Source organism: Eleginops maclovinus, chromosome 9 (genome assembly GCF_036324505.1).
Source record: "Eleginops maclovinus isolate JMC-PN-2008 ecotype Puerto Natales chromosome 9, JC_Emac_rtc_rv5, whole genome shotgun sequence".
In the NCBI taxonomy this organism is placed as follows: domain Eukaryota; kingdom Metazoa; phylum Chordata; class Actinopteri; order Perciformes; family Eleginopidae; genus Eleginops; species Eleginops maclovinus.
In genome coordinates, this window is record NC_086357.1 from 918,281 (window position 1) to 932,666 (window position 14,386).

The 14,386-nt window shown below is 42.1% G+C and overlaps 1 protein-coding gene across 1 annotated transcript in view; it reads left to right on the forward strand.

Annotated features, from left to right (window-relative positions):
* The window catches only part of patj (PATJ crumbs cell polarity complex component), a 144,877-nt gene that overhangs the window by 59,646 nt on the left and 70,845 nt on the right, over positions 1-14,386 (forward strand). The window contains exons 21-28 of the mRNA XM_063891227.1: positions 6,966-7,286; positions 9,518-9,620; positions 10,033-10,096; positions 10,689-10,769; positions 10,972-11,043; positions 11,783-11,960; positions 13,529-13,639; positions 14,194-14,253. Coding sequence (XP_063747297.1) covers positions 6,966-7,286; positions 9,518-9,620; positions 10,033-10,096; positions 10,689-10,769; positions 10,972-11,043; positions 11,783-11,960; positions 13,529-13,639; positions 14,194-14,253 — 990 coding nt within the window. The remainder of the gene's footprint in view (positions 1-6,965; positions 7,287-9,517; positions 9,621-10,032; positions 10,097-10,688; positions 10,770-10,971; positions 11,044-11,782; positions 11,961-13,528; positions 13,640-14,193; positions 14,254-14,386) is intronic.

Genomic DNA, 14,386 nt, shown 5'->3' on the forward strand with positions numbered 1-14,386 from the left:
CAAGAACTGACTGACAGAGCTAACGTATCAGGCATGAGACATTAAAAAACATGTTGGGACATTTAGTACTATGTAAGTGTTCTTTTTTCTTCTTAAAATGACAGAAATAACAAAAAAGCTTTTTAATTAGCTCCAGGGGATCTTTTTAGATCACTTGACAGTCAACAACCCATATTTCATATTTAATTTATGATCATATATGAAAGGAAAGCATCATATCCAGATGACTGAGAGAGTAAAGAAATATGAAGGAATATCCTAGAAGAAGTACAAGTTTTTTGTACAAATCAAATGTCTTTCTTAATTTGAATCAATGCCTCATTGTGTTGAACTTTATGTAGGTGAGTTGTGATATTACAACCTGCTTGATATTTTAATAGTCCGTTATAATTTTGGTAGGCCTTTCAACACCAAAGGGTTTGACGATTAGACATAATAAAAATACTTAAGTATCTGCGCTGCAGGATGTGAATTATCTACACATGCAACACTCTTCTTTTTTGAATAGATCCGTGGTGGCTCATTCTAATGTCATCATCTGGATTTTAATTTAGTGAATGTTCCCTCTGCTAAATGTGTAGGGCTTTTATTGTGAAGAATTGACAGAGTCTGGTAGGCACTTCCTGTGTGTAGGTTGAGAGGAGCTAAGGTTGTTGCCTTGTTTGGAATGATGAATTGATTTGCAATACTAATGCTGAAGTTAGGACTCATAACCCTCCTGTTGTGTTGTTCTGAAAGTTTCCCCTGTTTCTGCAGCTTAATGTTTGAATTATTTGATAGAATTTAAGACAAAATCAACAGTTGTTAAAATATATTTTCCTTTGTGAAACTAATTACAATAAAAAAATAAACGGCGTGTAAAGGCGTCACAGCACCAGAATAATAATGTTTTATGTTGAACAATAACATGGAGTTTTTTATAGGGCTTTCAACTGCATGACAGTCTTCATCAGCAAATGGAACTAGCTCTGTTTTCTGAGCAGAGACTGGTTACTTCTCTCTTTCTCTCTCTTTTTCTAATCAAGTCACTCTAACAGACTAATTGGGAGTATTTCCGTCTCCCTCCCTCTCCCACCTGCTTCTGTCTCTCTTCATCTTCCACAGTTAAATCTCATCTCTCTCCCTTTTCCGTGTATTGGTCTTTATCAGACAGCGCTACAGAGGCATTTCAATATAAAGAAAAATAAATAGTGAAAAAAATAGATGTAAATGAGTATATGGTGCATGGAGATGATGGTGAATGCATGTGTGGTTCAGACAGGAGTTACCTCTGTGCGAACATCCAACAGATCCATCTCCTGCTGTACGAGACAATACAAAAAGGGATAACTCTTGGAAGAAAAACACGCCTCCAGATAATATCAGTTTAGATTTGAACTTTTTTTGTTGTAACATTCCCTCTGCAGTTTCTTTACCGAAACATGAATAGAAAGGAATCCTGAAAGAGAGCCCAGAACATAAAGAGTCAGAAAATGAGAACTTGATGTGCCTGAAGGTGTGCATGGCAGATCTCAATCAATCCTCATGTATGAGGCCAATATCCATATTTGAAATTTTAAAAAACAATCTACCAATATCATGTTCTCTATACTATCAGGATGCCTTATAATCTTGCATGTTGCTTTGTGCTATCTTGTTTTTCTTGTACCAAAAGTGACTAGAGCAAAGTAAAACAAACGCTGTAAAATATGTTTCATCGGGCAACCAAATGGTTAAAGTTAACTTGATGAATGCCCTGCTGTATTTCACAATTAATGGCCCCATAATTTACAAAATGAACATCTTTCTAAGTTGAGGGAGACATGATTTGCCCCCTGCTGGCATTTAGAGAGAATGCACGTTACGGCTTCACGTTTCAGACCAGGAGGTTTCCATTAGGATTACAGAAATGAAAACACAAGTATGATTCTGTGCACATGGGTGTGTGTCTTGAATCTGTTTCAAGTTGCCTTGGTTCGACTGTGTGAAATCCTTCAGTTATCCAACATCTTTTTATATAAAGACAATGCTTTTGATCATGTATCTGAAATACATTTACTGAAATCTTATCTTGTGTTTCAAGGTTTTATTTGTCATATGCACAGCATATACAACATATATATGTTGGCAATGAAAATCTTATATCCCATGCTCCTCCAACAACTCAACATAAATGGTGCAACGGTGCCATTATGTACACAAATGATGTGCTTTTTGTCTTTATTTAGGGATCCTTACCAGAAGAAATATGTCTGTCATGTTGTCTTAATGCACATTTTTCACAAGGCTTTTACGCAAAGACCGCTGTGGGAAGTGCATGTTCTAATGTACTACAAACTTTGCTGGAGTATGGACAAACTTCCATGAGCAGTGTTGAGTAATGTGTGCAGCTGATAGAGATAGATGCCTGCTTCTTCTCATCCCCAAAATGTAGTTTTTAGCCAAATTTGAAACTGCTTATCAAGGTTCTCTGTGACATCTGTTGTAGGTTTTGTGAGATGTTGCTAACAGACTGAAACATATTCTTTGTGTTGGGGATAAATCAATGCATCTTTTGCTATTCGTATGCCTTTCTCTTCAGAAAGTCATATTTTCTGACGGCTTTTCTATTCCTTCATATCATCTCAACTATGCAGTCCATCCTCCTCTTCCTTCATTCCTCTCCTCTCTATTTCACCTCCCTCCGCATCTCTTCTCTTTCATCTCCTCCTCTCTTTCACCTTCTTTCACCCTCTCTCCTCTCCTTAATCTCTCCTCTCCCTCCTCTCTGTCTCTGTGAAGCTGCTGACTCGGCTGGATGGTATAAAGTGCTCCATCAGCTCAACCAGCAGCATCTCTCTCTTAAGTGAGTGGGGGGGTGGAGAGGGCTTGGGGGGTACTCTGAGGACACTCTGGTCCTCCAGCATGGGTACACCCAGTACTGCAGTACTCTTAGGAAATGCTACTGCAGAACACTATAGCTGATTGTCCTAGCTTTGCTGTAGAGGGGAATGATCAGAATGAGTTCAGCAGAGCCAGCAGGGCTTCAGACTGCGCAGCAGAGCTATGTGAAGAAATCCAAAATGTTTCTTTGTGCACACCGGTGTTTGTAACAAATGTGGTCCAGAATGACTTGATTTAGTTATTAGACTGTGTGACATCTTCATTATCCATACAGCTTTTTGCCTGCAGACAACACTTTAAGATCATGTATGAAATAGAACTACTGGAATTATTTGTTATTAATCTTTTGCACAGAAATTATTATCCTGTTCATTTTTGTCTTTATTTATTCAGGGATCCTTATTTTGAGAATATATTGATCTAACTTAAAAAGTACATGACAATGTGTGCTGTTAATATGTAAGTTGATTTTAAAATGATTTAAAATAACTAATCTTGAACAGCCATTGGGTGGATGACCCTTTATCCTGGCCAAAATAATGCGATCCCAATTATATTTATTTTATTACAGGTAGGACCCATCTTTGTTTAGTGAACATCATTTTAAGTTATTCAAACAATCTCTAATAAGGTTATCTTAAATAATACGTTCCCCCTGCATAAATAAAGGATAAATAAAAATGTTTCTTGCATGATTGTTCCTTTTTCACTCATCTACCACGAGAGCAAGCTGCACAGCTTTGCAAGTCATTTATCTAAAGATGTTCACTGCCATCGACTTATTGTGATTGCTTTTGTATCGCATTCCACATATTTACTCCTATATGAAATATACACGTGAGACAATAATGACTTTGCACAAGCCAATAGGATTTTTATTTCAACATCAATATCCAAATCAATAAGTTGTTCAGATAAAGATAATGTTCTTATAAACTTTTACACACCAGATAAAAAAGCTCTTAATGTTTAAATATCTTGTGTGTTCAGCTAAAGTCCCACGTTCCCCGTGACGCTACTGTACTTTACTGTACTCCGTGTTCCACTGCAGTGTCTGCTGCAGCCGTCCTCTGCTGCTTTTATTTCCTGTTTTATATGCAGCCCATTTGGCTGAAGAGGGTTTTTCACAGCCCACAGGTCTCTGATGGCTTTCCATAAAGACAGCCGGGTCGGCGCTGTCACTTCAACGCCCGATCGTTCTCGGTCACGCCAGCCCGCTGACCAGAGAGAGACCCCCGTTACACATCCACACCTCGTTAACTTTTAGAGGTCACATGTTGAAGACTGCTGTAGTTACAGGAAGCACTCACGTTCATCTTCTTTGTGCAGATAAAGAGCTACAGCAAATCACAATTCAAACACGAATACAAGCAAGCAAACGAGCAGCTTTACAGGCATGAAACGGCACAGAGCTGTCAGAAAGCACAGTAATACCAACCATCAACTTTTACTCTGACTGCTGTTAAAGAAACAGCTGCTGAGGACACCCAATTTGTCTTTTTATTGGTCATTTTAATGATCGTTACCCACTTTGGACAGTTATCTAGTTCTTAGGACATGCGCTGATTGGGTACATTTCATCTGTGGAAACTCGATTCCAGACTATTAAAGCCTGATCCATATTTCTAACAAAAGCTTCTTTAATGTGTGTCTTTTGGGCAAGTCTCATCATGTGTTGTTAAAGGATTTGATCCACAGAATAAAAATGTTTTCTTCATAAACGGCTGATGTAGGCTGTTTGTAAAAGTCCATTTACCTTCAGTCCAAGCACTCTGACCAAATAGATTGTGTTTATTTTCACTTAATGAAAGTGCTTATGAATCAGCAGTTTTAAATACAAATAAAATGTTCAACTGTTCAACAGTAACCAAAACCAGAAGCAGTCTTAAAGTGCTTCAAACATGCTTTCTTCCAATGGCCAGTGAGCGACTCCACCTGTTGCCGATAGAATCAAATTGTATAAAAGTCTATGAGAAAATAAACCGGAGCTCATTTGTTCATCTGTAGATGGTAACGTTGAGTTGTTTTACACTTTGGTCCACACTGAAAGATCTCAACATCTATTGGAGTATTATACACCGATCAGCCATAACATGATGACCACTGACAGCTGAGATGAAGAGCAGGGATTATTGTTAGAATGGCACATGTCACTGGGGGGGATATGTTAAGCAGCAAGTGAACACTTTCTCCTCAAAGTTGATGTTGGAAGCAGAAAAAATGGACGTAAGGATGTGAGCGACTTTGACCAGGGGCCACGTTGTGATGGTTAGACGACTGAAATTGCAGCTCTTGTGGGGAGTTGCCGGTCTGCAGTGGTCAGTACCTACCAACAGTGGTCCAAGGAAGGAAAACCATTGAACCGGCGACAAGGTTGTGGGCAGCCAAGGCTCATTGAGGCACATGGGGAGTGAAGGCTGGCCCGTGTGGTCCGATCCAACGGAAGAGCTGCTGGAGCTCAAACTGCTGAAACAGTTAGTGCTGGTTCTCCCCCTGTCCACCTCCAAAAATGCCAACAATGCGCACATGAGCATCAGAACTGGACCCCAGAGCAATGGAGGAAGGTGGCCTGGTCTGATGAATCATGTTTTCTTTACATCATGTGGATGGCCTCCGAATTGCCCCGATCTCAATCCCTCGAGTATCTGTGGGATGTGCTGGATAACCAAGTCCGATCCATGGAGGCCCCACCTCTCTACTTACATGACTTAAAGGATCTGCTGCTAACGTCCTGGAGCCAGACACCACAGCACACCTTCAGAGGTCTAATGGAGTCCAGGCCTCGACGGGCCAGGGCTGTTTTGGCCGCAAAAGGCCAACCTACACAATGTTAGGCAGGTGGTCCCAATGTTATTAAACCCAGCGAGCACATGAATCTGCTCCACCTCAAGCTGCTCCACCTGATACGTGATTTGCTCATAGCTCACCACAAGATTAAGCGCAGAACCAGTGGTTGAAAAAGCTAGTTAGTATAGTGTCTTTGGTTACTTACCCTGCTATCTTGCAGCCATATATTCAGCTGTCGTCTGATTGATTTCGCCTCGAAAGGCCATTGATGAACATAATCAAAGTTGAAATATATTAAATGTTGAATTCAGAATTCATTTTCCTCCAGATGTGGGTCTAACTTATCCAAATCATGTGAATACCTGGTGGAGATTGAGATTAAAACACAACCAGGCTAAACATCTGATCACAAAGGGTCATAAATCCTAATTTTATGATTGCACCGTAGATGCAACTGCAGTAAAACCAGTGAGCTCAGATCACTGAGACTCAGCAGAGAGTCTGTAGCGACCAACTCGTCATCTCAACTGTCCTCATCTTCTAATGGCAGGGATATTAAATGACAACATCTTTAAATCTTATGAATGTGAGGCCATGCAGTCACGGCCAATACACATCAGTCTGCAGAACATCCTGTTAGCGTTATGAGCTCTCTGCTGCTGCCGCCGTCTGCTCCTCACCTCCATTATATGGCCCTGATGGGCCAGCTTCCCAGGCCCAAATTAATAGAGGAGGAACAGAGTCCTTGAAGATGAGGATTCGTCGATGGAAATTAGCCTAAGTGTTGTCATTAATATTTCCCGGCGTGGACTAATGTCTGCATCGTAATGTTAAGAACAGGATATCCCCTCAGTATCTGCTGAGGAAGGCTCTTTGGGGAGTTGGAGAAAACCTTTATGTGTTCAGAGATGAAGGCTAATGTTCAAAGTAAGTCAAGTTTTAGATTTAGTGTCTGCTGCGGTTTTTCAGTTTGGTCTCTTCACTGAGGAGACAGATGAAGCCTCTTGGTCCTTTAGTCTGACTCATCCACCAGACCGCCATTGAAAGCAACACCCTGCAGGGCACTGATGAGACTGAATGAGGAACAGTTTGGATTTAGTTTATATGTTTGGCATTTTCCCAATTTAGTTCTCAAATCTCCTCTAACTCCTTCTCAAAGTGATGTTCTTCCTGTTTTAGAATGTAATTAAAAGTATGAATTGTTGTTCTTCATGCCTTCAGACTTGCTGGAAAATTGGAAGATTTTTAAGCCACTGACTTTCTGCTGTGACCTTTGACCTTTTCATTTTCACTCTGTGGTGTTGTGTGTGTTTCAGGGTTTTGGTGACGGCTCCATCTTGCCAGAAGACCTCCGTCAACAAGTTGTAGAAGAGGAGTCAGAGCTTATCCTGGACGGAGGTCTGCCTCGCTACACCTCCTTCTCCCCAGCCTCTAACCTCCTGTCTCCTATGGAGGAAGGCCGGGAGATGGCCGTGGACGAGGACGTTCAAGTGGAGGTGGATGAAGATGAGGGGGAGAAAGAGGTGAAGATGCAGGATAAAGTGGAGGAGAGCATGGGCTCGCTTCCCAGGAAACCTCCTCCATCGTGGGAGGAGTGGAAGCTCAACTCCTCCAGCCGGGCCGGAGCAGCAGAGGAGGTGAGGGTGTGGAGCCATTACTCACTGTTTTGTAGTTGACCTCATACCTGCAAACTAGTCACCTTTCGGCGAAATTCGCCGTTTTCAACTCAAAATATGTCATTGACGTGAATCGTGTAGATCCGAAGAGTTTTTTTTTTTAGGGGGGGGGCGACCGACGACTGACGACTGACCGACCAACTATAGACTGTATAACCGACTGTATAATGAGCAAGAAACAAGTTTGCTATCTTCACAATAAATACAATCTTTGTTCAAATGACTCGCGTTCCACGACCACCGACCAATCATAAGCAAGATAAACCACAGCGCGCGTTTTTTTACCCATCGGTCCCTCTTGGAGTGGAGTGCTCAGTCGTCAGCGAGTGGTTCTTCTGGACAATTTTCGGGATACGTTACAGATACAAGTTTTGAGGTAGGTCTAGTAGCAGGTAAATTGGCAAAAACATTGCATGCTGTATCATTTTAACGTTGCTGAAGTACATTTATTTTAGCCAAATAAAGTGTATTAACATGCTTAAGCTTATCAGCTTGTGAGGTTGCTAGCTAACCTCAGTGAATTGTGTTTAAGTTAGCCTAGCTAGACCAGTTCTACGTCACCTCGTTCAATGCGAAAAGAATGCGTTTGTGAAGGCTGATCTCCACAGCATCCGTCCTGTTACCTGATATTACTGGCGGCTATGTGGTCGGATGTGAGAGGGATGAAAACGAACACGTAATGAACAAATACACATCCGTGTGTGGTTTAGTGAGTAGCTAGTAGTGGTGCAACGGATCATCTTTGATCCGTGATCCGTTCGGATCAATTATTTCGGTTTTGCATTCATCAACTTTTTAGTAGCTACGAAAAGTTTGGAGTTACGAACAAAATCTACAAACGCTGGCGACTGTGTGTAGATTTTGTTTACAGTGTTCGTAAGCACGTATAACGCTTCACTGTTGGAAATGACATCATTCATATTGCGCTGTGTTATGTACACAAGACGCAGATGCCTTTGAAACACGAGATCTAAAAACGAAAACATGTTTTATATGTAGTAACAATTGTTGGCAATTGGCAGGTTTAAGATCCAGATTAGGTTCATGGTTGTGGATTATCTATGTAAATCGACTCTATAGATTACACGTTCATTCTACATGTTGAATGATGATAGCGTAATTAAAATATAGGCTATACATACAATGACAAAGCTGCCGTGGGCTATATGTTATCCGTATCCTTTTTTAAATTAATGTTCAATAGCTCTATGCCAATGGGAACAGAACGTGCGCATTACATATGGACCAATGCGACACGTTCATTACGGCCGTGGACTGATACACACTCAGTACCGTACGCACACCAACCGGCATTTGCGTGTTTAACACCTTGTTTAACACTGGCGTTACCGCCGCTTAACTTAAATAATGAAGAACTGCTTTTAATGACGACTTGGCCGAGATCTTAACGTGCTGTTCATGCGTTTCCCATGAATAGCCTACTACTATAACTCGGAGCGGAGCAGGAAATAATGCGCATGCGCGGCGTTGCTAGGCAACGTGTCCCCCCCCCCCCCGACCCCCCTTCAACGGTTTAGTTTGTCACCTTTTTCAGCCCTTCTGAGTTTGCAGGTATGTGACCTGAAGCTAAACATTTCCTGCAAACGTTTTAGAAATTGAAGTCAACTAAGAAAGTAAGGGCTTACCCCCTGTGACCTCCCGGTCCAGTTTTAAAGGTATCATTTGTAACTTTTTAGCATTAAATGTAGAAGACAAACTAGACCTACATTAAATATGTGGTGATTTGTGAACTTGCATTACCCCAGCTCGTTCCAATTACTCTCAAACCCTCAAGGTTAAATTTTTTGCTTGTGTTTAACCTTAAATGAAACTGTTACCCAGTTAGAAACCCTATGTTTACATACACTTCAGATTCCTGTGTTATTTCTACTAAATATTTAACCGCATGAATGAATGAAGTTGACGGACGTCTGTTAAGTTAGAAGAGAATCAGCTGATCAAGTCTCAGCGTCATGTGGGAAACAAAAAGGAACACAGAAATTGTCTGAAATCACCAGGAACTTTTTTATCTGTGCAGATAATTTGCTTATTTTGTTTCTTATTGTTGTAAGGGAACCCTGTGTAGATTAAAAACTGAGTCCATCAGTGGAAACATAGACAGGAAATACAGGGTGACAGAGAGAGGTACAGGAAGCAAAGGTGTTGATTGTCTTAGTGTTTACTCCTCTCAGACTTGGAGCAGAGAGCAGGAGGAGCTCCGCGACAGGGAGGAAGAGGAGGACCTGCAGAGATCTGACCATGAAAGCATCGTGTCATCAGGACAAAGGATTCCGGGTCAGAAAACAATCTGAATATTTATTATCACCTTCTAAAATCATAAAGACAGAAGGCAAAACATTGAGTAGATTAAAAAAAGGAACCCACCATGTGTTCAGAGATTTTGTACATAAAGCATCAGATGATCGGGAGACTTCTGTTCAAACAGGAGGGGGTCCAAACAAGTCTTCTATTTAGCTTTTGTAATTTTCTTAAAGATTCTATTGAAATGATCTGTATATTCAGATGGAAACATGGCTACAGAGGGAGGGAGGGGTTTGACCTGTACATACTGTATGTCACAAAGTGTGTGTGTGTGTGTGTGTGTGTGTGTGTGTGTGTGTGTGTGTGTGTGTGTGTGTGTGTGTGTGTGTGTGTGTGTGTGTGTGTGTGTGTGTGTGTGTGTGTGTGTGTGTGTGTGTGTGTGTAGGTATTCCAGACTTCAGAGACAGTGAAGCAGACTCTGAGCTCACTCTGACGGACACCGACACAGAGTCAGTGTCCACTGCACCTTCACATCCACCATTACCATCCTCTTCTCCTCCTTTTCCTCCATCTCTTCTGTTTGGTATTTCTTACAGTCATGTGTCTCCCTCCTGTGGTTACGTTCTGGACCTCACAGTGAGCTGCTCTGTCCTGCTTTATATGGCATTGCATTTCTGTAAAATTGTTATTAGCTCCCTAGTGAACGTATAAATTAAACGTCACTGTTCTATTTGACTCCGTCAGATTGAACAGTTCTCAACTTTATTGAAGTGCAATGTCTTATCTTTAAATGTTCCACTCTTTTTCTAATGTGTCTCTGTTTATTTTCGTTGGTTGACAGGTTTGATACCTTTGAAACTCTAGATCTCCAGCTGTTTGTTTGAACAATAATTAGCTTTGCAAAAACTGACTGATCAAGCAGTCCAGTGAGAAGTCAATAATTGAGCCCACATTTCCAAATGAGTTGTCCCTTGTTGTTGGCTCAGTCATGTGCGTGCAGTGTTCTCCAAACCCTGACATTTCAGAGATTGATCGTTAGACAATGAAGGTCACCTGAGGATGGAACCGTTGCTGATTTTTTTTTTTTTCTTGTCTTGAAAGGTCCGTCAACTTGATTGACAATAAGAGAAGGAAGAGGCGAAGTCAGGGAGGAGCCTCTCTACCAATCAGAGGAGGCCATGGGTAGGACACCTGCCTCGTCTGCAGCCAGTCAAAGGATCTCCTGCAGAAACCTGTCGCTAACTGTGTGTGTGTGTGTGTGTGTGTGTGTGTGTGTGTGTGTGTGTGTGTGTGTGTGTGTGTGTGTGTGTGTGTGTGTGTGTGTGTGTGTGTGTGTGTGTGTGTGTGTGTGTGTGTGTGTGTGTGTGTGTGTGTGTGTGTTCAGGGACCTACCTGAGAGAGAGGACGGGGAGGGAGAGGAAACTCCTGCCTTCAGTCACTGGGGAGTCCCTCGCAGGTAAAACAGACACACACACACATACACCAGTGTTGTAGTCAAGTCACCAATTCTCAAATCCGAGTCATTCTTGTGTCCCCACTCTGAGTCCAAGTTGAGTCATCATTACCTGTGCTCAAGTCCGAATCCAAGTCTGAGTCAAACTCTGAGTCATCATGTACTGTATGTGGTGGATATATTTGTTTAAATGTAGCTGTTGGTTTGGTTCTTATCAATCAATATGTGTTTTTGTCTACATTGCTTTTATCCTTTTATTTTCTGCTTTGCTTTTATCCGATCTATAACTGCTGTGAAGCACTTTGGGCTGCAATTCTTCTATGAAAGGTATTATACAAATATAAGGCTTATTATGAATTATATTATTATTAATTATATCGAGTTCCAGGACAAATGTCTACACAATGACCCACTGACACCATTTCAGGTTTATAGTGTCTCCACATCTTTAGGCTGAGAAAGAGCGGGGGCGCGCGGCATAGGAGCTTCCGACCTTAGACAACATTTTGAAAAGTCCGATCGCCAATGTGCGATCATTTTATGTCTGCAGCACTACAGTTATTCCCCATGATATTTTTGCATAATTTCTCTGAACTGCAATTGGGACATTACACTACTCCATAATGCCCTTTCAATAAAACTAAGATTCATTGTGCAGCCCTTCCTCAGTGCCATTTTTGTTTAACTCATTGAAAGAAAAGACCTGACAACGTTCATAACTAACCACGAGTGCGCCCTGCAGGGTGGAAGTGTGGCCTGAGGAGGGCCAGTCTCTGGGTCTGAGCATCGTGGGAGGTCATGAGGTCATCAAGCGTCTGAAGAACGGAGAGGAACTGAAGGGGATCTTCATCAAACAGGTGTTAAAGAACAGCCCTGCTGCCAAAACACAGTGTCTGAAGACTGGGGACAAGATCCTGGAGGTACTGGGCTGGGTATTGATTTTTATTCACCATGTGCTATTGTCTCTGCTGTAACTTCGAAATAACTGAATTCATAAAAAAAACATCAGAGGAAAATAATCAGAGGGAAACCAAATATTTGGTTGTGTTTCTCACTGTTAGAATTCAGCCTGAAACCTTCATCTTAACCCTGAAATGATGGGTTTGAAAACTGATTTTGCAATGAAATCTCTACTACTACTGACTGTCTGGTTTTTCAAACATCATCCAGATCAACCTACTACTAAAAGAATATAAAGAAATACTGAATACATGATGCACACAATTATTAGGCAAGTAGTACTCTGAGGATTCATTTTATTATTGAACTACAGGGCTCTCGGTCAATCAAAAATAATGATGGAGCTAAAGCAAAATCAGTAACCAACATAGCCTCCCTTCTTTTCAATGACACTCCCAATCCTTCATTCCTGGAGTCTGTCTGAGAGGAGTCTCCCTTCACCCTAAATCTCCTGGTTAAGTAAGGCCCACACGTTCTCAGTAGGGCTTAGGTCAGATGAGGAAGGGGTCCATGTCCTTATTCTTTCATCTTTAAGGTCTTTACAGGCTAGCCACGCAGAGGAGACTGCGGTGCATGTGTTGGAGCATCGTCCTGCAGAAGATCCGGGTCCGAGTTGATTTTGAGTCCATCTTCAACCAGAAGTATTCCAACTAGCTCCTCTTTAATAATACCAGCCCACACCAAAACCCCACCTCCACCTTGCTTGAGTCGAAGTGGAGTTCTGTGCCCGTCACTGATCCAGCCCGGGGGTCCATCCATTTGGTCCGTCAAGATTCCCTCCTCTCATCAGTCCATGAAACCTTTGAAAAATCTTCAGATATTTCTTGTCCCAGTCTTGATGTTTCCCCTCATGTGTCTTGTTCAGTGGTGATCCGGTTCCAGCCTTCCTTATCTTGCCCATGTCTCTGAGCTCTGCACCTTGTACTTTTGGGCAGTGCTGGACTGGGACAGAAGATCGGCCCTGGCATTTTGGCCCAGACCGGCCCACAACCATCAAACAAAAACACAGTAGCCGCTCCTGACCAGTGGAAAATGCTTACTATCAGTACAAACAAAACTCCCAACATACTGAACGACCATCAGAACAAAAATAAAACTTATGTTAAGTTGAGTTGGCCCAAAATGCACGTCGGCCCACTGGGAAAGTGCCCAGTTTGCGAGATGGCCAGTCCAACCCTGCTTCTGGGCCCTGCAGGTAGGTTATAGTTCTGGAATATGACAGCACTGGAGGATAACAGCTTCCTGGTAGCTTCACATTTGATACTTCTCAGATCTTTGGCATTGAATTTGCGTCTTTTTCTCTCAACACGTTTCTCACGTTGACAACAAAACATCTGATGGTTCTGTGATCACGATCCAATATCTTAGCAATTTCAGGAGTGCTGCATCCCTCTGAAAGACATTCTACAATGTTGGGCTTTTCAAAAGTCAGTTAAATCTCTTTTTCTGCCCATTTTGCCTGAGGAAAAGAAGCTGCCTAATAATTATGCGGCGTGTGGCCTGATGTTTGGCTGATGTGTGTGTGCAGGTGTCAGGGGTTGACCTACGAGTGGCCAGTCATGAGGAGGCGGTGAATGCCATCAAAGCAGCTCCGAGCCCTGTTGTCTTCATCGTCCAGAGCCTGGCCGCCACTCCACGGGTAAAACACACACACACACACACACACACAAACACACACACACACACACACACACACACACACACACACACACACACACACACACAGTAGAGCTTTATTACACAGGAGGAACAGTACTGGAGGAGGGGGGAGTAAAATCCTCACTGCAGTCCTCACTGGCTCTTCAGTAATACATTAAAATATATATATTTTATTGATAAAATGACAACCAGCGCGTTTTCAGATCCACTTTAAAATACAAGGACGTGTGAAGCAGGAGCTCAGAAACACAGCAGCTCATTGTATCTGTTATTATTCACAACTCACTGACCAGTGGAGCTGATGTTAAAATCACCCCACCTGTGGCACAACACACACTTAGCGCATAGTACACATTTTGTGAATACAGAACCCACTTAAGTCTTACAATGCTGTGTGTGTGTGTGTGTGTGTGTGTGTGTGTGTGTGTGTGTGTGTGTGTGTGTGTGTGTGTGTGTGTGTGTGTGTGTGTGTGTGTGTGTGTGTGTGTGTGTGTGTGTGTGTGTGTGTGTGTGTGTGTGTGTGTGTGTTCTCAGCCTGTGTCTCTAACAGCTACCAGCTACAAAAAACACAAATCAATGAAGACTCAGTCTCCGGTAAGAAAAGGAACTTCCTCTCTGTTGGTGTCCTGCAGTCAGTGAGGGTTATTCAGTTTGTTTGGATGTTTAACTCCAAATCACATCAAATTCATGGAAAACCCAAAAATATTAAAACTGATGTAGTTGAGGT